This window comes from Schistocerca gregaria, chromosome X (assembly GCF_023897955.1).
Source record: "Schistocerca gregaria isolate iqSchGreg1 chromosome X, iqSchGreg1.2, whole genome shotgun sequence".
Lineage (NCBI taxonomy): Eukaryota > Metazoa > Arthropoda > Insecta > Orthoptera > Acrididae > Schistocerca > Schistocerca gregaria.
The window spans coordinates 768682865-768705195 of record NC_064931.1 but is presented as its reverse complement, the minus strand read 5'-3'; the positions used below and the strand labels follow the sequence as shown (position 1 = coordinate 768705195).

The 22331-nt window shown below is 41.8% G+C and overlaps 1 protein-coding gene across 1 annotated transcript in view; it reads right to left on the bottom strand.

Annotated features, from left to right (window-relative positions):
- Positions 1 to 22331, bottom strand: part of LOC126298494 (uncharacterized) — a 132317-nt gene that overhangs the window by 54553 nt on the left and 55433 nt on the right. Inside the window, exon 6 of the mRNA XM_049989830.1 lies at positions 7504 to 7753. Within this exon, the coding sequence (XP_049845787.1) occupies positions 7504 to 7753 (250 nt within the window). The remainder of the gene's footprint in view (positions 1 to 7503; positions 7754 to 22331) is intronic.

The window sequence follows — 22331 nt, the reverse complement described above, 5'->3', positions numbered from 1 at the left end:
CACATGGAGCATAAGCACGGTATGAAAGCTACTGCACTGCATTGGATACAATCACAAAGGAAGAAGAGAGATTAGGGTTAATGTCCTGTCAGTGACACCATTACAGTTGAAAGTTTGAACTAGAAAGTGTGGGAAATTCATTGTGGTCTGTCATAGGAACAACACTAGCATTTGTCTTCATTTGGGAATCCAAGAACCTCATCATGAATGGTCATATAGAGATTACAATCTTTCTGTTCTCAAATTTGAGTCCAATGCTTTACAATGCTTTAAACACTGTGTTTTTCTGCTTCGTGCCAAGATTACAGAGAACTTAGATATGCAACTACATGTGCACAGAATTTACTAAGTGGTAGACTGTTATGATCTTGATGCTGAGAAAAAATATTTTGGAACCTCAGAGGCTCACTGGATATTGATCTGGATGTGTAAGGTTTGTCTGTTCAAAAAATGGTTCAAATGGCTCTGAGCACTATGAGACTTAACATCTGTGGTCATCAGTCTCCTAGAACTTAGAACTACTTAAACTTAACTAACCTAAGGACATCACACACATCCATGCCCGAGGCAGGATTCGAACCTGCGACCGTAGGGGTCACGTGGTTCCAGACTGAAGCGCCTAGAACCGCACGGCCACACCGGCCAGTGTTTGTCTGTTCCATTAAGGTAAGCAGGCAGCAAACTGTGGCACAATTGCCTTCAGGATATCTTATACAATAGAGCTTTAGAGCATAAATTACGCTGTTAAATAAAAAAATTTTAAAAAATCAACTTTAAGTTCTGAAGACAAACAGGGCATATACGCGGAAAAAGAAAAAATATTCCCGGATCCTGGATATCCCATCTAGAAAATATACTTTTTCTGAAGCAAAAATACACGTTTTCCGTGCTAAGTGACAGTAGGTTTTCTGTAGATTTTTCGTCGGAACTGTAAAACTTATCAATCCTTTGAATGGTTAATGTTTTATACACAGGCGTAGAACTTCCTGGAAAAAAAAGGGGGGGGGGGAGTTTTGGAAATACTTTTGATGAGGAAAAAGGACAGAAGTTTTGGAAAGACCTTTGATGTTCAGCAACATATACACTGCATATTTGCGTATTACGAAAGTATAAATTTGGTTTGCACCAAACACATGAAGTTAGCTTCCAGAGTGTTGAAATCAAGACTGCGATGTCCTTTTGTAAGCTAGTCATATCTCATGCCACGTGATCTCACCAACCGATGGCAGCAGATATTCAGAGCATAGGACACATGTTATAGTCAGCCGATAGCAAGATCACTGTTACAGAGTGCGAACACACAAAGAGGAAAAGTTAATGGTTTACATTAATATACATAGTATAGCTACAAGAACAGCTAAGCTTTCACATGTAATATTGGCCTTGAAGATTAATAAGCTACAAGAGAAGCTAAGCTTCCACATGTAATATTGATCTTTTTTTTGCGAGTGTTACACTTTAAGATACATCACACAAATATGCCAGTAAATTTAAAATAATGGCATAAATGTCTGGTCTTCTGGGCTCGAAATTCTTGTAAGTGGCTGGTCCTCAAAGTGTTCAGTTATAAACGCTCTGTGATTTAAGAAATTCATCCCATTTTCTCATGCATAACACAATTTATCTTGCGTAAAGAGAAATTTACTTTGAAAGTAACGCTTTTCGAACCACCGTTTGCAATACTATCCCGAGACGGTTAGAAATAGGTTCTATTTAACAGTTGCCAGAGAGAACCAGAAGACAGACATTATTGCGTGTGCGCAGCTGCAGTGGTGTAGGAAGCTCACATGTTCGTACGTACAAAGCACTAAAAAATCTTACATTACGCCATAAAAGAAATAGGACATCAGAAGATACTCCAAGAGTATCGGGATTTCGTAACCATATTAAAACGCATAATTCGGCTTGCAGTGCACATTTGTTTTTTCCAGATTCACAATGAAGTAGGTCCCATCTGGTGTTAAGCTTTTCAGTGTGGTTTTTGGAATGTAAATTTTCTGAGAGTACCAGTACTGTACTATCTCATATTTGGTTCTTTATTATGGTATAATGCCATACATGGCAGAAGATCAAAATATGCACTTCAAATTCAGCGAAGAGTTGGAACTAACCAATACTGTGAATGAAACACTTCGTTTCAAATAAATTGATTGCCTCAGCTGAAAAATGAATAAAGCCAAATTTCTTTAGCAAACTGACAAAAATAACTTCATTGTTCTGCAAGGTGATTATTGCTTGACTGCGAATAACTTGGAAATAAATTCAGAAAACTGAAACCAATAATATATTTTTGCCCTCAGTAATTACTTGAATGTACTTTAACTCACTTGATGGCTCCCGGCCACAGAAATCTGTTTTGTTTTCATTTGAAGGGGGAGTTGTAAATGAAGAGGAAACAGCAAAATCACACTACGCAAACACGGGTCACGTGGAGACTAACCCACTCCCTACTACAACTCAGACAACCCTGCACATGCGCGAATCTGGCAGCTAGGGCGCGCGAGAAAATTTTTTTTCCATTAGCATCTGGCTGCTTGCTGCTACAGCTATCAGCCACACTTCAAGAAGCGGGAAGCGGGAGAAGGTACTGCTCATATGCGAGTCAACTGAGCATGCGCATGAGCCCGCTGGCAACTGGTTAAACAAACCTAATGTAAGTAGTTGTGATGTCACGCTCATAGAAAGTAGTTTATTGTTATGAAGTATTACATAGTCTTTGCCCTAACGCTTTTGACATATTTTTGCTGTTTTCAGACTCCTGTGGCGCACGGTGTTTTGTTGTTGTTAATGGCTCATTTCCTTTGGCACTAAAGTTTTATTTTATTTTTTTCCTCTCATTGATATTTTATTGCTGCAGTATCATTCTCCAGTAGCAGGATACAATAACATTCTTTGCTAGACTCAATTATTCCCAGTTAAAATTACAAAAATTTAACTGAAAGGTAAAAAACAATGAAAAATTCCCAGAATTCCGAAAAATTCCCTGGTTTTTCCTGGTTTTCTCTCGGACGAAAAAATTCCTATGTTTTTCCTGGATTTCCCAGTTGTCCCGGGTCATATACACCCTGTGAAACATGATTTGAATTCAAATCTATAGTCCAACCACTTAATTTCACACAGTCTCTCAGTGGTTAAAAGAGGCCTGTAGCAAATTTCAAGACATTTGGTTTTTTGGACTAAAGACAAAGCTATGCTGCAAATCACATGTTGATGGCCTGCTGTAACAACTCAATGGAGTTGTTAACTGAAACTACTCACAGCAAGAGTAAGTGTGTTTAATTTCTGTCTGTAAATTTATTGATGTCATTTTGGAGTAATTCAGTTCCAGCAAAAAAAAAGGTGGTCTTATTACAAAGGCAGGACACCACAGTATTTTCCTTTTTATATCAAAAGTTTCTTTTTTCCAGTTTCTAACAACTCATCACTCTTTTGACTAGTTTGATGTTATTCTCCACTTCTTCCTACTTTGGGCCAGTTTTTTCATCTCTATATACCTATTATAGAAAACATCCTTGGTAACCTGTCTTACACATCTGATCATTGTCTACCTTTAAAACTATGTTCTGTGTTGCTCCTTCAAGTGCCAATTTAATTGTTCCTGAATGCTTTATCTAACATTCCATTAAAGTGCCCTTTCTTCTCAAAATTTTCTCATGGACTTCTTTCCCCTCCTATTCTTTAAAGTAGCTCTTCATTTTCTATTTTTATCTGTTTACATTTGGTTTACCACTGCAGTTCAAATGCTTTCTGTTTCTTGTTTATGTTTCCTCTTCCACACACAATGGAGTGATTATCAGCTAATTCAGTTGGAAGATGCAGAAAACCCCATCAGTTATTTTCTTGTCGAAGGATTCATCCCAATATTTTTATATCATTATGGAAAGAATGCACCATTATGCCAGACAAGGATTTGAACTCATATAATCTCAAAGATGGGTTCAGTGTTTTAACTACAGTGCCATTTCACAGAGCTGCAGCTGAGATACAATGTTGTATCTGTCTTTATCACTATCTTCCTGCTAATGTTACCATTGACATTTACCAGTTATACAATTACCACTCACTGATGACTGAAATTTTTCTGTCTCTGAAAATTATACTTCAACAGGTTGCTGCTAGCTGTGAAATGCAAAATTAGCCAAGGAAGTCATTACCGTTGTGCTTACTTCAAATAGACATCTGAATTGAATCTACAAGCTGTCTAATAAATTTTGGTGTTTTTACAGTTGTTGCATCCTTACTGAAACTTGGTATAAATTAACCAATGTTTGTAATGTATAACTGATACTAAGAAAAATATCTTAGACATAATAAAACTTTATTGACCAACAAGTGTTACACAACTTTCCTCTTCATGTGGCTCTGTCATATACACATTGTTTTTAATTACCACCAAGCTGAAAAGATATTACTCTATAATCTCCCTATCATCTTTGCAATGATTTTAATTTTCGGGAAGGACTGGGATTTGAACCTAGACCCTGCCTTTTGTGGGCAGCAAGCTACCAATTATGCTGTCTGCGCACATTTCACAGACTAATTATTTGAAGTTTTAATTCATCATCATATGTTTCCCTCCTTACATTCAAAATTGCAAAGAAACTCTCCTGCTGTGTTGTTGAACTGGAATAAATGGGTAAAATGAAATAGCTCAGAGTTGTTACAGAGATAATATACTTTAGTTTATGAGGAGTGGTTAAGTCTAACAATCTACTACTTCCTATTCTGTGGCCATTCATCATAGTGTCCAGTTGGTTGGTGGTCATACTAATATAAAAGGCTATGCAGTGTTAGCAGCAGAGTTAGTATATGACATAGCTAATTTTGCACGTGGCCTGGCCTCTGATGGGGCAGGAAAAGCCTGTGACAGGGCTGGAGTAGGTGGAATAGGTGGTGCTGCATTGATGGATTGGCCAGGCCTTGCACCTTGGTCTGTGACACAGATACGGTCCCAATCCACCCACCCAGCACCTCTTACTCAGTCCTTTCAGGGGCTTATCCTACCCCATAAGAGGCCAGGCCACCTGTGATAGCAGCAATGTCATATACCAACTCTACTGCAAACACTGCACAGCCTCGTATGTTGGTACTACTACCAACCAGCTATCCAACTACCAACCAGCTGTCCACCAGAATAAATGGCAACTGGAAAACTGTTGTCAAGAACAAAGTTGACTACCTGATGGCACAAGATGCTCAATTTCAAAGGCTACTACACAATCCCAGCTATCTGGTTCCTTCCCTCCACCATCAGCTTCTCTGAACCACACTCCTGTTATTGTCCTGGCCTCAAACTCAGGTCACCCATTGCCCCTACACCCTCCACGTAACCGTTTCCCCTTCCTCTGCTGTGTCATCCCCTTCCAATTCATGTTCCCATGTAGCTTTCAGTGTGTGATGATTCCCACCGGCCGTTACAATCGTGTCGGCTCATATACCTGCCACTTCTCCCTCTCACTTTCTAAGCTGGCAAACCGGCCTCCCTCCTAGCTGCCAGGCACCCAATTCCAGTATCTCTCATTGTCTCCCACCTTTGTGTCCCTCTACCCACGACACCCAACATTTATCTCCCCCCTCCCCCCAGCCTACCCCCATAACCAGCACACCTGTTGCATAATAGCATTGGCACTGTCAATCTACCTGGCACCATGCAGGGGCATAGGTGCGAGCGCGAGTGAGTGTGAGTGTGAGTGTGAGTGTGAGTGTGAGTGTGTGTGTGTGTGTGTGTGTGTGTGTGTGTGTGTGTGTGTGTGTGTGTGTGTACTTTAGCTCGTCAAAGGATATCATGTTGCCAAATAGCACAAACCAATTGTCGGGAAGATTAGGGTTTAATGTCCTGTCGACACAGAGGTCATTAGAGAATGAGCATAGGCTTGGATTGTTCTGAGGATGGGGAAGGAAATTGTCCATGCCCTGTCACAGGCACCATTGTAGCATTTGACTGGTACAATTCAATAAAATCATGGAAAATCTAAATCTGGATGGCAGAACGTGGATCTAAACAGTCATCATTCCGAATGCGAGTCCCTTATGCTAACCGTTGTGCTACCTTGTTTGGTCCAAATGTGAGGGAGAAAGTAAGTCTTACTAGTGTTCTAAACAAATGTCGAATTTTAAAACTCTCTAATCTGTTACATACTTATTAACATAACATAAATGTAAATTAGTATAAAGTTGTATTTACTGCAATGAAGCTGAAAGTGCTATATTACTGGCAGATGTGTGCAAAAGAAAACATTTAAGCTACAGTTTTCAGAATTTTGAACTCTTCTAGTAGTAACAAAGGACAGAAGGGGGAAAAGGAAACAAAATCAAACATGCAAACTAAAGACTATGCCATTCAGTGTCAAGTAGAACATACAGGGTGTCCAAGGATGACTGATCAATATTTAGAAATATTACAGGATCGATCATTTAAAGCAAAAAATTTGATATGGACATATGCCCTATTCCGAATAGTTTCCAAGATATAACACATAAAATGTAAATTGTTATTTATTTTCTGTATTACCCAATAAATTGTAAAGTTTACACACATTTAACAGTTAGTAAACACAACAAAATACATTTTACAAACTTCAATTGAAAAATACATATTTTTAATGCATTCACCTCCAAACACTGTTGTACACGTCACATTTCAGTTGTACAGTTCACAATAAATGTTCAAATATCCCACCGTCAACTTTGATGCATTTATGCACTCTTGGGAGAACATTTTATGTGTTGCTTGTTTGAATGCCTTTGCAAATTTCCTAATGAGGGCAGCAGCGTCCATGATGTGATCAAGCAGTTCACCTTGCGTATTCAGGTTTTTTTTTTTTTGTCCACTTCAGATTTAATCTGGTGATCTTGGGGGTCAGTCAATGTACTATCAGGACCAATCCAGTGCTTAGGGTAATTCCGCCCATTTCAACATTGTGCTGCTGTTCCTGCACAAGTTGTTGAACTACACGTTAAGAATAAAAATGGAACTTGGAAGAATATCTATTTTACACAATGTGCTGAAAACTCTGTAAACATTCTACGATCAGAAATTTCACGTGGCAGAAAGTGTCAACGGTATTCTTCAACAGTAGCAACAGCACATCCATTATAGATGTCCTAAACATGCACCATTACAGTTAACAAATGCTTCTCTATGTCACACTCTCAACTCTTCACAGTACTTAACTCACAACATACCATGGACAAACTGCATGTTCAACGGGTTAAACCATTCGGAATAGAGCATATGTCCATATGATGCTTTTTACTTCAAATGAGCACTCCTGTAAAATCCCTGAATACCGACCATCCCTCCTGGGACATCCTGTGTAACATTCAGGAAAGGTATATAATAAGGCTTGGGAATAACAACTGCTTTGTATAAGTGTAAAAATCATTATGTATTGGTATCTCCGTCTATTTAACTAAAAAGTCATTTTTCAACACTTACATTTCCAATAACATCTGTCAAATAGAAAATAATTTATAACAAATCATAACTATTGTTTACCGTACCTTCACATGGTGTTTCTATTACTTCATAAGTTGGTTCCAAATTTGAATCAGTTGTCTCTTTCACAAGTGGCATACCATTGAGATCAATATTTTCATAAGGATGTGAATCAATCATCCGTAACTGCTCACAAAAAAGTTCCCTGACTGCATGATGTACCAAAACATATTGTTCTTTCGTCTGGACCATTGCTGTGCGTTGTTTACGCATTTCACGCACCAGGTTAAATAAACTAAAGTCACTGGTCAGTTTCTGAAAATCATTCATAAATTATCATGGTATAATCTTACACAATGAAACACACCCTCAGATAATACACATAAAAGAGACGAAAGAGAGAAATGAATATGTGGACGCTGGTCTTGATGTCTGAAAGACTACACATCCATTATAATGTAATTACTCTATTTGGTTCCAGCACTACATTACGAATATATTCTGTCTGAACACATCATTATAAATTTGTAGAATTTTCAATTACCATGGTAATTAAATGTAAATTTTTCAAAGTATTTCCAAACTTAAATAATTTAAATACTCCTTACAATTAAGAATTTTACTAAGTACAGGGCAAAAGAAGAACAAAGTCTGAGAGCAATGCTAACTTCAAAAAAATTTGTTCCGCATGAAACACTTTTTTCTAAGAACATTATATTATGTAATATTTATATTAGGCTAAGTTCATAATTTGGTAGTAATGGAGACCACTCACTGAATAGCAGAATTATTGAGCCATCAACAGGTGCACACACACAAAAGATAAGGGAAACTTGCTAGCTTTCTGAATCAATCTTTTCTTAAGCTTGTGTGTGTGTGTGTGTGTGTGTGTGTGTGTGTGTGCGCGCGCGCGCACATGCGCACTTTAATTCGAGAAAGGATTGATTCAGAAAGGAAGCAATTTTTCTTTCCCTTTTGTGTTGCCTGTAATCAACACAATGCTTCCTAAATTATCTATATTCTACCAGAACTTTCCTACTATAATTGTGTATCTCTACTTGCTATAAAGCACTTATTGAGTTTACAGATCACACTACTTAGTACTAGTCTCACCAGCTACTATTAGAGAAAAGAACTATCAACTGAAGTGTGCGCTCCATTTGTGACATGAATTTATTTGTTATAGTTATGATTTTGGTTATTTATTTTTAAACCAAATTAAGTCCATGTGATGTTCTGGATATAAACTCATACAATATTATGCATCTACATATGCATACTCCACCAGCCACTGTACAGCACATCAAGGAGGGGACCTTGTACTACTACTAGTGTTATCCTGTTCCCCTCACAAATAGAACAAGGGAAAAACAACCCTCCATATTCCTCTGTGTGAGTCCTAATTTCTCATATCTTATCTTCACAGACCTTGTGTGAACTATATGTTTGTGGCAGTAGAATAGCAATTTTCTAAATTTTCTCAATAGTGTCACATGAAAAGAATGCTGTCTTCCCTCCACGAATTCTCATTTGAGTTCATGAAGCATTTCTACAATACTTTTATGGTCATTTAACCCACCGGTAACAAATCTAGCAGCATGCCTTTGGATTGCTTCAATGTCATCCTATCAGCCGAACTGATAAGTATAACACGCACTTGAGCAGTACTCAAGAATGGGTCACACTTGTGTACTATACATTGTCTTCTTTATAGATGAGCTACACTTTCCTAAAAGTCTCCATATAAACCAAAGTCAACCATCTGCCTTCCCTACAACCATCCTTACATGCTTGTTCGATTTCATATTGCTCTGCAGCATTACACACAGATATTTAATCAACATGACTGACTGTGTCAAGCAGCACACTACTAGTGCTGTATGTTTAAGACATCATGTATCCTTCTACAGTTACTCCATAATGGTATCTTCCCATAAACCACAGCATCATCAGCAAACAGGAGCCAATTGCTGATCGACTTGTCCATCAAATCATTTATGTATATGGAGAATAAGAGCAGTCCTATCACATTTCCCTGGGGCACTCCTGATGATATCCTTGTCTCTGATGAACACTCACCACTGAGAACAACATACTGGGCCTACTACTTCAGAAGTCTTTGAGATACTCACATAACTGGGAGCCTATTCTGTACGCTTGTAGCTTTGTTAACAGTCTGCAGTGGAGCACTGTGTCAAATGCTTTCCGGAAATGTAGGAATATGCTTGTTGCCCTTCAACCATGGTTGTAGGATTTCATGCGAGAAAAGGACAAGCTGAGTTTTGCACGAGCAATGCTTTCTAAAAAAAGTGCTGATTTGTGGACAGAAGCTTTTCTGTCTCAAGGAAATTTATAATTTACAAAGTCAGAATATGTTCAAGAAATCTGCAGCAATGTTAAGGATATTGGCCTGTAATTATGTGAGTATGTTTTTTTACCCTTATTATATATGGGACTCACCTGCACTTTTTTTACATTTGTTTGGGACTTTATGTTAGGAGATTTATGATAATCGCTAGCTAAGTAAGGGAGCACTGCCACGCATAATCTCTGTAAAACTGAACTGCTATTCCATCCAGACCTTGGAGCCTATTTGTTTTCAACATTTGCAGCTGCTTCTCCATGCCAGGGATGCATGTTACTATGTCCTCCATATGAGAATCTGCCTGACAGTCAAACGAGTCTGTTTGTAAAATCCTCTGGTGTGAACAATTTCTTGAGTGCAAAATTTAAAACTTCAGCTTTCCTTTTGCTGTCTTCTATTGCCACACCAGAGTAGTCGACAAGCTACTGGATAAAAGCATTTGACCCACTTAGCGACTTTAAGCAGGACCACAGTTTTCTTGAGTTCTCAGCAAGATAGTGGAAGTTGCTATATGCTTCAAGAATTGAATTTCTTACAGATGGATGAATGTCTACTAAGCATTGCCTGTCAACATTAGTGCATTATTTTTTGGACCAATAGTGCAACCATCTCTGCTTCCTCAGCATTTTCCAAATTTTATTATTAATCCACGGTGTGTCTTTTCCATCTTTAATCTATTTACTCAGTACATACTTATCCACGTTGCAATTTGCGATAAGTTTAAATTTTGCCCGTAATTCCACTACATCCATCATATTGGAACTAGATGAAGTCTATTCACTGTTCCAGTGGTATGCTAACAACTGCTTATCTGCTATTTTTATCATAAATACTATTCTAGCCTTACTGATGTTTTTATTAACTTTAATAATCATTGTTGCTGTGGCACCATCATGATCACTATTCCATGTCTCTATAGTGACACTGTAGATAAGTCAAGTCTGTCTGTAGCTACAACGTTAAAATATTTCCACTGAGTGGAGGTAGTCTAACTAGCTTTTCAAAACAAGTTTTGGAAAACATGTTCAAAGGTAACAAACATAACTGTCTGTCCATACCACCTGCAATGAATTCATAAACATCACTGTCTATACTTGGTAGATTAAAGTCAGCTCCAACTAATATTGTATGAACTGGGTATTTCAGCACTACTGCATGTAGACTTTCCTTGAATGGGTCTACGACTGATACGGCAAAATTAGGTGTCCAGTAAAAACTGTCCCATAATTATCTTTAGTACACTTGAGCCTGCTGTACATGTCCAAATAACTTCACAGTCAAGACTCATTTTTGACCTTGATAGACACAATATTTTTGTCAACAGCAATTAACACTCTTCCCCCTTATTGTGTCCCATCTCTCCTTTCAATAAATGTTCCATGCCTTGCGAAATATTTCAGAGCTTTTTATTTAAAATTTCAGCCAGCTCTCGGTTCTGAGAATAATTTGAGCATAAATTTCTTGGGAGGCTGTAAATTCAGGAACCTTGCAATAAACACTTTGCCAATTTACTGTTAAAATCGTAACACTCAAAGTGCATTATCTTATACGCAGTCTGATTTCACTCTCTGTGTATTGACAGGCACAGGTCCTCAAACTACTGCCTAGTCTAAAAATTCCCCATGTGCATTCAACAAGTACTCTGCTACTCAAGTAGCCAGTTCCTTTGTGTGGTGGATTCCTGACTATCAAGGGGAGTCCTAAAATTCTTCACCCTACAATGCTGGTCTAGAATTATGCAGCCAAGACCATCACAGAACTGGTGGAGCCTTCAGCTGAGACCCTCCATCCTGCTCCAAACCAAACCAAAGGACCTTTATCAATTCTTGCAACAATGCTGCTAATTGTCAGCTCTGCTTGCATCCTTCGTGGAGACCAGCAGCCTTCAACTCTTCCACCAACCACCCACACGAACTGAAGATGGCCCAAGCAACAGATGTCACTGGTGCTGACAAGAGCCTGAAGCTGCAGATGACTTAACCCAGTACACTCAATAGCAGCAGCAGATGCCTCTTCCACATCTCTGATGAGGTCACCCAGTGTATGTACCAAGCACACATTGGCATTCTTTCCAGCCCTGGATGCTGCTTCTGTGGTGTCACCGCCAGACACCACACTTACTAGGTGGTAGCCTTTAAATCGCCCATGGTCCGTTAGTATACGTCAGACCCGCGTGTCGCCACTATCAGTGATTGCAGACCGAGTGCCACCACACGGCAGGTCTAGTCTGGAGAGACTTCATAGCACTCGCCCCAGTTGTACAGCCGACTTTGCTAGCGATGGTTCACTGCCTACATACGCTCTCATTTGCAGAGATGATAGTTTAGCATAGCCTTCAGCTACGTCATTTGCTATGACCTAGCTAGGCGCCATATTCAGTAATTAGAATGAATTCTGAACAGACAATATTGTGAATCATGTACCGTCATCAAGAGCGACGTTCATCATTAATGGATTAAAGTTAAGTATCAAACTAATTACGTCCACTTTCTGAATTCTAATTCCTTGTCATGTTCCAGGCCTCACATCAGTATAGTCCTTCCCTCCTCACGTCAGCCTGTGTGAGCTAAAATGTGTGCATTTCGGCCTCTACTAGTAACACGGTGTTGGCTCTTCTGCCAACACAACAGCTTCCCTAAGGGGATTCATAACATGCCTAACACTGAAGCTCCCAATAACTAGTAAATGCCTCCCCTCGTGTGCCTGTTCAGAACTTGCTGAAGGAGCAGCCACCTGTCCATTCAGAAGGTGAATGAGTGAGACTAGATGGCCAGCCTCCATGTTGACTTTCTGTCTTGAGTGACATGAATGCATTACAACCACCACTCACCCTGTGGTGAATGCGGGTGCCTATGATAGGTATACAACAAAGTGCAGAGTCTGTGGATGAAACAAACAACATCTGAGGTGTCCCATGTGATGCACCTGGTGGTCCGCCACCGCTGCACCACAAGGCAGTAGCCTGAAGATGCTAGGCATAAAAAACTTCAGCTACTCACGGATTGTGGCCAGTTCCTCCTGCATCCTCCCTCCCCCCCCCCCCCCCCCCACCAAACACACACACCATCCACTAACTGAAGAACTGAACTATGAAAGCACGCAGAAAAAGCTAAATATAGGACTTGTTTCTCTCCTGGTGCATCACCAATGGCAACTGGCCTCTGATTGCAGTGATCAATGGTCACTTGCCTTTCAAAACAACCAGTCCATCATTGTATTTCTATTATATTTTTACACTGAATATACCTCCCTCAAGAACCATGGACCTTGCCATTGGTGGGGAGGCTTGCGTGCCTCAGCGATAGAGATAGCCGTACCGTAGGTGCAACCACAACGGAGGGGAATCTGTTGAGAGGCCAGACCAACATGGGGTTCCTGAAGAGGACCAGCAGCCTTTTCAGTAGTTGCAGGGGCAACAGTCTAGATGATTGACTGGTCTGACCTTGTAACACTAACCAAAACAGCCTTGCTGTGCTGGTACTGCGAATGGCTGAAAGCAAGGGGAAACTACAGCCATAATTTTTCCAGAGGGCATGCAGCTTTACTGTATGATTAAATGATTATGGCGTCCTCTTGGGTAAAATATTCCGGAGGTAAAATAGTCCCCCATTCGGATCTCCGGGTGGGGACTACTCAAGAGGACGTCGTTATCAGGAGAAAGAAAACTGGCGTTCTACGGATCGGAGCATGGAATGTCAGATCCCTTAATCGGGCAGGGAGGTTAGAAAATTTAAAAAGGGAAATGGATAGGTTAAAGTTAGATATAGTGGGAATTAGTGAAGCTCGGTGGCAGGAGGAACAAGACTTCTGGTCAGGTGAATACAGGGTTATAAATACAAAATCAAATAAGGGTAATGCAGGAGTCAGTTTAATAATGAATAAAAAAATAGGGGTGTGGGTAAGCGACTACAAATAGCATAGTGAACGCATTATTGTGGCCAAGATAGACATGAAGCCCATGCCTACTACAGTAGTACAAGTTTATATGCCAACTAGCTCTGCAGATGATGAAGAAATGTATGATGAAATAAAAGAAATTATTCAGATAGTGAAGGGAGACGAAAATTTAATAGTCATGGGTGACTGGAATTCACTAGTAGGGAAAGGGAGAGAAGGAAACGTAGTTTGTGAATATGGATTGGGGCTAAGAAATGAAAGAGGAAGCCGCCTGATAGAATTTTGCACAGAGCACAACTTAATCATAGCTAACACTTGGTTCAAGAATCATAAAAGAAGGTTGTATACACGGAAAAAGCCTGGAGATGCTGACAGGTTTCAGATAGATTACATAATGGTAAGACAGAGATTTAGGAACCAGGTTTTAAATTGTAAGACATTTCCAGGGGCAGATGCGGACTCTTATCAGAACCTATTGGTTATGAACTATAGATTAAAACTGAAGAAACTGCAAAAAGGTGGGAATTTAAGGAGATGGGATCTGGATAAACTGAATGAACCAGAGGTTGTACAGAGTTTGAGGGAGAGCATAAGGGAACAATTGACAGGAATGGGGGAGGAAATACAGTAGAAGAAGAATGGGTAGCTTTGAGAGATGAAGTAGTGAAGGCAGCAGAGGGCCTAGTAGGTAAAAAGACGAGGGCTAGTTGAAATCCTTGAGTAACAGAAGAAATATTGAATTTAATTGATGAAAGGAGAATATATAAAAATGCAGTAAATGAAGCAGGCAAAAAGGAATACAAATGTCTCAAAAACGAGATCGACAGGAAGTGCAAAATAGCTAAGCAGGGATGGCTCGAGGACAAATGTAAGGATGTAGACGGTTATCTCACTAGGGGTAAGATAGATACTGCCTACAGGAAAATTAAAGAGACCTTTGGAGAAAAGAGAACCACTTGTATGAATATCAAGAGCTCAGATGCAAACCCAGTTCTAAGCAAAGAAGGGAAAGCAGAAAGGCGGAGAGAGTATGTAGAGGGCCTATACAATGTACTTGAGGACAATATTATGGAAATGGAAGAGGATATGGATGAAGATGAAATGGGAGATACGATACTGTGTGAAGAGTTTGACAGAGCATTGAAAGACCTGAGTCGAAACAAGGCCCCGGGAGAAGACAACATTCCATGAGTACTACTGACGGCCTTGGGAGAGCCAGTCCTGACAAAACTCTACCATCTGGTGAGCAAGATGTATGAGAAAAGCGAAATATCCTCAGACTTCAAGAAGAATATAATAATTCCGATCCCAAAGAAACCAGGTGCTGAAAGATGTGAAAATTGCCGAATAATCAGTTTCATAAGTCACGGATGCAAAATACTAACGCGTATTCTCTACAGACGTATGGAAAAAGTGGTAGAAGCTGAGCTTGGGAAAGATCAGTTTGGATTCCATAGAAATATTGGAATACGTGAGGCAATACTGACCCTATGACATATCTTAGAATCTAGATTAAGGAAAGGCAAACCTACGTTTCTAGAATTTGTAGACTTAGAGAAAGCTTTTGACAATGTTGACTGGAATACTCTCTTTCAATTTCTGAAGGTGGCAGGAGTAAAATACAGGGAGCGAAAGGCTATTTACAATTTGTACAGAAACCAGATGGCAGTTGTAAGAGCAGAGGGGCATGAAAGGGAAGCAGTGGTTGGGAAGGGAGTGAGACAGGGTTGTAGCCTGTCCCCGATGTTATTCAATCTGTATATTGAGCAAGCAGTGAAGGAAACAAAAGAAAAATTCAGAATAGGTATTAAAATCCACTTTGAGGTTCACCGATGACATTGTAATTCTGTTAGAGACAGCAAAGGACTTGGAAGAGCAGTTGAACAAAATGGATAGTGTCTTGAAGAGAGGATATAAGATGAACATCACCAAAAGCAAAACGAGAATAATGGAATGTAGTCGAATTAAGTCGGGTGATGCTGAGGGAATTAGATTAGGAAATGAGACACTTAAAATAGTAAAGGAGTTTTGCTATTTGGGGAGCAAAATAACTGATGATGGTCGAAGTAGAGAGGATATAAAATGTAGACTGGCAATGGCAAGGAAAGCGTTTCTGAAGAAGAGAAATCTGTTAACATCGAGTATTGATTTAGGTGTCAGGAAGTCGTTTCTGAAAGTATTTGTATGGAGTGTAGCCATGTATGGAACTGAAACATGGACGATAACTAGTTTGGACAAGAAGAGAATAGAAGCTTTCGAAATGTGGTACTACAGAAGAATGCTGAAGATTAGATGGGTAGATCACATAACTAATGAGGAAGTATTGAATCGGATTGGGGAGACGAGAAGTTTGTGGCACAACTTGACCAGAAGAAGGGATCGGTTGGTAGGACATGTTCTGAGGCATCAAGGGATCACCAATTTAATATTGGAGGGCAGCGTGGAGGGTAAAAATCGTGAGGCAGACCAAGAGATGAATACACTAAGCAGATTCAAAAGGATGTAGGTTGCAGTGGGTACTGGGAGATGAAGAAGCTTGCACAGGATAGAGTAACATGGAGAGCTACATCAAACCAGTCTCAGGACTGAAGACAACAACAACTGAATATACTACAGAATTTTCATGTCTATCACAAATCACTTGCGCAGTTATTAGTCCAATGTGACTGGAAAAGATTGAAGGTCACTCCATATTACAGCAGACATAAAAGTATGAATATTCATTTACAGACCCACAGATCCAAACTCTCTTGTGGTATCCTACAGCAGTGATGTATACAGCATCAGTGATCATATTGTTGCAGAAAAGCTGAGTAGCACAGTCACTGTAGTGTAGTGGTTATGATACTAGACTGTTGAATGGAGGTCGTGAGTTCAAAACTCACCTGAACTGTAAAATTTTAAAATCTATATTTGGTTCGAGTGCATTCTAGAAGTACCCACAAATGTGAAGAACCATTATTCTGGAATGTTCTGCAACTGTATATATATACTGTATGTGTTCTGGCCGGAGGCCGTTCGTTCCATGCTCTTGTATGGTCAAGTGCTGAATAAACCTTCATAAAGTGAAGTTCATGTTCATCATTCATCTAATTACACCTTCTTCTATGTGACATTATTCTTCTGGAGATGCTGGGTACTGGAACTTGTGATAACACACATTATCAACAACACAGTGGCTCCAATCAGGCCACGACAGAGCCGCCGTTTATGTGGTGAGAAACCCGAGTTTGAGCCATATTCAACAGATCACAATCTAACGGGGACAGAAGAAGAAGAGGATGTTACGATGACAGCAACTGTGTGCCACCACATGAGACATCCTTCCGGGTTCTCTGGTGATGATGACCAAGATCCAAACAAGTGGCTGAAGGTACATGAGTGTATAGCAAAATTTAACAAATGGGATGACACCGTGTGTTTGGCTAACGTATTTTTCTACTTAGAGGGCACTGTCAAGCAACGGTATGAGAACAACGAGGAGAAGTTCACAAGCTGGGAAGTATTCCAGGAGGAACTGCGCAAGTATTTTGGTGACACACAATGACAGAAGTGTAAGGCTGAAGATAAATTAAAATGCACGTCAGAGTGTCCAGGAGAAATAACAGCAACCTACATTCCAGAGGTCCTGGAGCTGTGTAAAATAGTGGATCCTAAAATGAAGGAGGAAGTTAAGGTTGCACATCTCATGAAGGGTGTTGCTGAGGACATGCATAAAGCCCTACTCCTGAAGGATGTTTCAACAGTAGACGACTTCATAAAATGGTGCCAGTATACCGAGAGAATGCATTAAAAAAAGAATTACACGCAAGAAGTTTGAATGGCTTCCAAATGTATAATCGATGTCTGTGATGGAGGAAGCAACTGATTTCACAAGTATTCTTCGTCAGATAGTGAGAGAGGAAGTTCAGAAGGCACTTGGATTGCACGGCTAGCAAAAAACCGAGATGCTTCAAGAGGTCATAAGGGAGGAAGTGGAACAGACATTGAACCCAATCTCTCATCTTAATTTCCCTTTAAAACAGTAAAAAAAGTTGAGACCCAGGTGAAGTTCCGTTCCTACAATGCTGCATGAGGAACCTGTTTGGGCACCAAGGGTGACTGACGTCTGGAGGACCCAGGATAATCAACCAGTACGTTTCCCCTGCATACAACCAGGACATGTGGTGCACTATTGTCGAGAAAGGTGGCGGATATTTGATGATGCCTGTGCCAGAAGACAGCAGACCGACCTTAGCCAACACCAATTCTGGGACGACAAAGATGAACAAGAAGATGTGGGTGCAGGACGACATAGGTCACCATCACCACAAGGTAGCTGGAGAAGATGCTCCCCAACATGCTGATCAAGGTCTCCATCCCCATTTAGAAGCACCAGCCGATCACCCAGCTGCCACAAACTGGAAAACTAAAGGGTACGACCTTCCTTGGAGGTGTGGCCGCCGAAGAGAAAAATCCTTTGCCGTTGATCACTACAAAAATAATAGGAAACTAGGTCAATATCCTCATGGATGGCTGACCAGCCCAAGATCTTGTGGACTCTGGAGCATCATATTGAGTCATTTCGGAGAAGTACCATCACCAGTTGCAGAAAACCATATTCGTCGACAACAAAACACCTCTGCTGAAGGTGGCTAATGGGAAATATGTAAAGATGTGTCATTCGAGTGGTTATAAGTGGCCATACACAGCCCTTAGAATTCATAATCTTACAAGAGTGTACCAATGACGTCATTCTCAGATAGGACTTTTTGAAAGCTTCTCAGGAAATTATAAATTGTGGTCGCTCGAAGATTATGCTAGACGAGATGAGATATTGTGGACAGGAAGATGCGCATCCAAGTGTGTGGAGACTGTGCTGGATGAAGTGATCATTCCTGCAGGTAACTGTCATGTGTCATGCCATGCATCAACCCATGGATCTTGTGGTGGAATGTAAGAGAGGCATACCACTGAAGAATAACTTGGTCATCTCACCTGCTGGGATGGTTCCTCTAAAAGGACACGGCCGACTTCCTTCCCCATCCTTCCCTAATCCGATGAGACCGATGACCACGCTGTCTGGTCTCCTTCCCCAAACAACCAACAAACCATCCCAGCCTCTGTTGTCTCATTTAAGAACGAATTCGGTGAATTGTGGATAGTTTAACTGTCACCGAGAACCACAGATCCTTTCAAGATGCATGTGCATCGCAAATGCCGAGCCGTTAATTGCAGAACAGCTGAGCATCATAGAAACCTCCTACGCCAAGTCTGTGACGAAATTAGTGCTACCACTAAGAGAGAAGCTATTCTAGCTCGACTATCACTAGATCTCACTAAGGAACAACAGAAGAAGCTACTTGCCATTCTTCAAGAGTTCTCTTAATGCTTCAATCCACAGGTGAAGAGAAAATTAGACAAATCAATGGTGAAGCACAGGATTAGCACTGGAGACTATCAACCAATATGCCAGAGAGCATACCATGTGTCAGCAACGGAACGTCGAATAATTCGCGACGAGGTAGAGAAAATGATGATGAATGACATCACTCAGCCTTTGCACAGCCCATGGTCATAAAGGATGTTTACCCTCTTCCATGAATTGACGATACACTAGACTGTCTGAAGGGGGCTAAGTTTTTCTCAACCATGGACATGTACTCAGGACACTGGCAAGTCGAAGTAGATGAGACTGATCGTCATGGGTTTAAGGAAATGCTGTTTGGTTTGTGTAATGCACCAGCAACTTTTGAACAGATGATGGTTAATCTTCAACGTCACCTGAATGGACAATGTGTCTTTGTGACAGATAACATTATAGTGTTCTGAGAGACATTTGATGAACATATAAAAAGATTGAGGGCTGTTCTTAAGTGTCTCCAACAAGACGGACTGAAACTTAATCCGTGAAAGTGTCTCTTTGGAGCAAAAGAAATCAAAACACTTGGACACTTTGTGTCAAACAAAGGTGTGTGGCCAGACACAGAAAAGGTGAGAGCTATAACAGAATTTCCTATTCCTAAAAGTATTAGAGATGGAAGCTTCCTCGGATTATGTTCTTATTACTGTCGTTTTATCAAAGACTTTTGTATCAAAGAGAGGCCACTCCAAGTTGTTAAAAGCCGATGCTAAATTTATCTGGGGTGGTGCTCAACAAGATTCTTTCAATGTGCTGTGAAAAGCTCTGATGACTGACCCTGCACTTAGTCTGGTTGGTTGGTTTGTGGGGGTTAAAGGGACCCGACCGCTACGGTCATCGGTCCCTTTTTCCAAATACTAAGAACACCCACAGAGAATAAAAACGATCAACAGACGATAAGACAGACGACAAAGAACAAGAGAAACATAGACAAAGACCAGACAAGACGAACTAAAATCACACAGAGTGTGACGGTGGTTGGCCGACCATACAAACAAAAAGGGAAAAGCCAACCACCGAGAAACACATTAAAAATCAGACAAATCGTAGGCCAGGGGCCAGAATCAACACAAAAACACACACACTTACATTAAGCGATAAAATCCCCCTGCCCGAATAAAACGCAGAACTATGTCCGCTATGGAAGAGTCATCAGATAAAAGCGCAGAGAGCGTATCAGGCAGCGCAAAAGTCCGCCTGAGAACAGTTAAAAGGGCGCACTCCAACAGAATATGGACCACCATCAAGGACGCCCCACAACGGCATAGAGGGGGATCCTCACGACACAGTAAATACCTGTGCGTGAGTAGGGTGTGGCCAATGCGGAGCCGACAAAGGACGACTGATTCCCTGCGGTTGGCTCGCATGGATGACTGCCACACAGTAGTCGTCTCCTTGGTACGGCGGAGTTTGTTTGGCACAGGCAGGTTGCGCCAATCAGTGTCCCATAAATCGAAAACTTTGCGGCGAAATAGTGCCCGCAAATCAGTCGCCGGGAGGCCAATCTCCAGAGATGGTGCACTAGTGGCCTCTTTCGCCAGGCGGCCAACAGTTTCATTTCCGGGTATCCCAACATGGCCCGGGGTCCAAACAAAGACCACAGATCTGCCACAACGAGCAAGAGTATGCAAGGACTCCTGGATAGCCATACCAGACGAGAACGAGGGAAACACTGGTCAAGAGCTCGTAAACCACTCAGGGAATCGCTACAGATAACGAAGGACTCACCTGAGCAGGAGCGGATATACTCTAGGGCACGAAAGATGGCGACCAGCTCAGCAGTGTAAACACTGCAGCCAGCCGGCAACGAACGTTGTTCACAATGGTCCCCTAGACCAGCAACCATCGAACCGTCGGTATAGACAATGCCAGAGCCCTGAAACGTGGCCAGGATGGAATAAAAGCGGCGTCGGAAGGCCACCGGAGGGACTGAGTCCTTCGGGCCCTGTGCCAAGTCCAGCCGAAGGCTAGAGCGAGGCACACACCATGGGGGTGTACGCAGAGGGGCCCGGAAAGAAGGTGGTACAGGAAAACACTCAAGCCCGCAGAGAAGCTGTTTGACGCGTACGGCGATCGGACAACCCGACCGGGGCCGACGTTCTGGCAGACGGACGACTGACTGCGGGAACAGGACACGATAATTTGGATGCCCGGGCAAGCTAAAAACATGGGCAGAATAAGCAGCCAGTAATTGTTGGCGTCGTAACCGCAGTGGAGGGACACCTGCCTCCACAAGTATGCTGTCCACAGGGCTGGTCCGGAAGGCACCAGTGGCAAGGCGTATCCCGCTGTGGAGGATTGGGTCCAGCAGCCGCAACGCAGATGGGGACGCTGAGCCATAAGCCAGACTCCCATAGTCCAGACGGGACTGGATCAACGCCTGGTAAAGCCGTAGGAGAGTAGATCGGTCGGCGCCCCACCTGGTGTGGCTCAGGCATTGCAGAGCATTTAGATGCCGCCAACACGCCTGTGTAAGCTGCCGAATATGAGGCAGGCAAGTCAACCGGGCATCAAAAACCACCCCCAAAAACCTATGTAACTCCACCACTGTAAGATGCTCGCCGTCAAGATAAAGCCGCGGCTCCGGGTGAACAGTGTGTCGCCGGCAGAAATGCATAACGCAGGTCTTGGCTGCCGAAAACTGAAAACCATGCGCTACAGTCCAAGACTGCGCCTTGCGGATTGCGCCCTGTAGCTGACGTTCAGCAGCTACAATGCCAATAGAGCTGTAGTAAAGGCAGAAGTCGTCAGCATACAGGGAAGCGGAGACAGAATTTCCCACGGCCGCAGCGAGCCCGTTAATGGCTATTAAAAACAGACAGACACTTAGAACAGAACCCTGTGGCAAACCGTTCTCCTGGACTTGGGAGGAACTATATGAGGCCGCGATGTGCACGCGGAAGGTACGATACGACAGAAAATTGCAGATATAGATCGGCAGAGGGCCACGAAGGCCCCATCCATGAAGCGTAGAAAGGATGTGATGACGCCATGTCGTATCATACGCCTTCCGCATGTCGAAAAAGACAGCGACCAGATGCTGACGGCGGGCAAAGGCAGTACGGATGGCCGACGCCAGGCTCACCAGATTGTCGGCGGTGGAGCGGCCTTTACGGAACCCACCCTGAGACGGAGCCAGAAGGACCCGAGACTCCAGGACCCAATTCACGCACCGGCTCACCATCCGTTCAAGCAACTTGCAAAGAATGTTGGTGAGGCTAATGGGACGG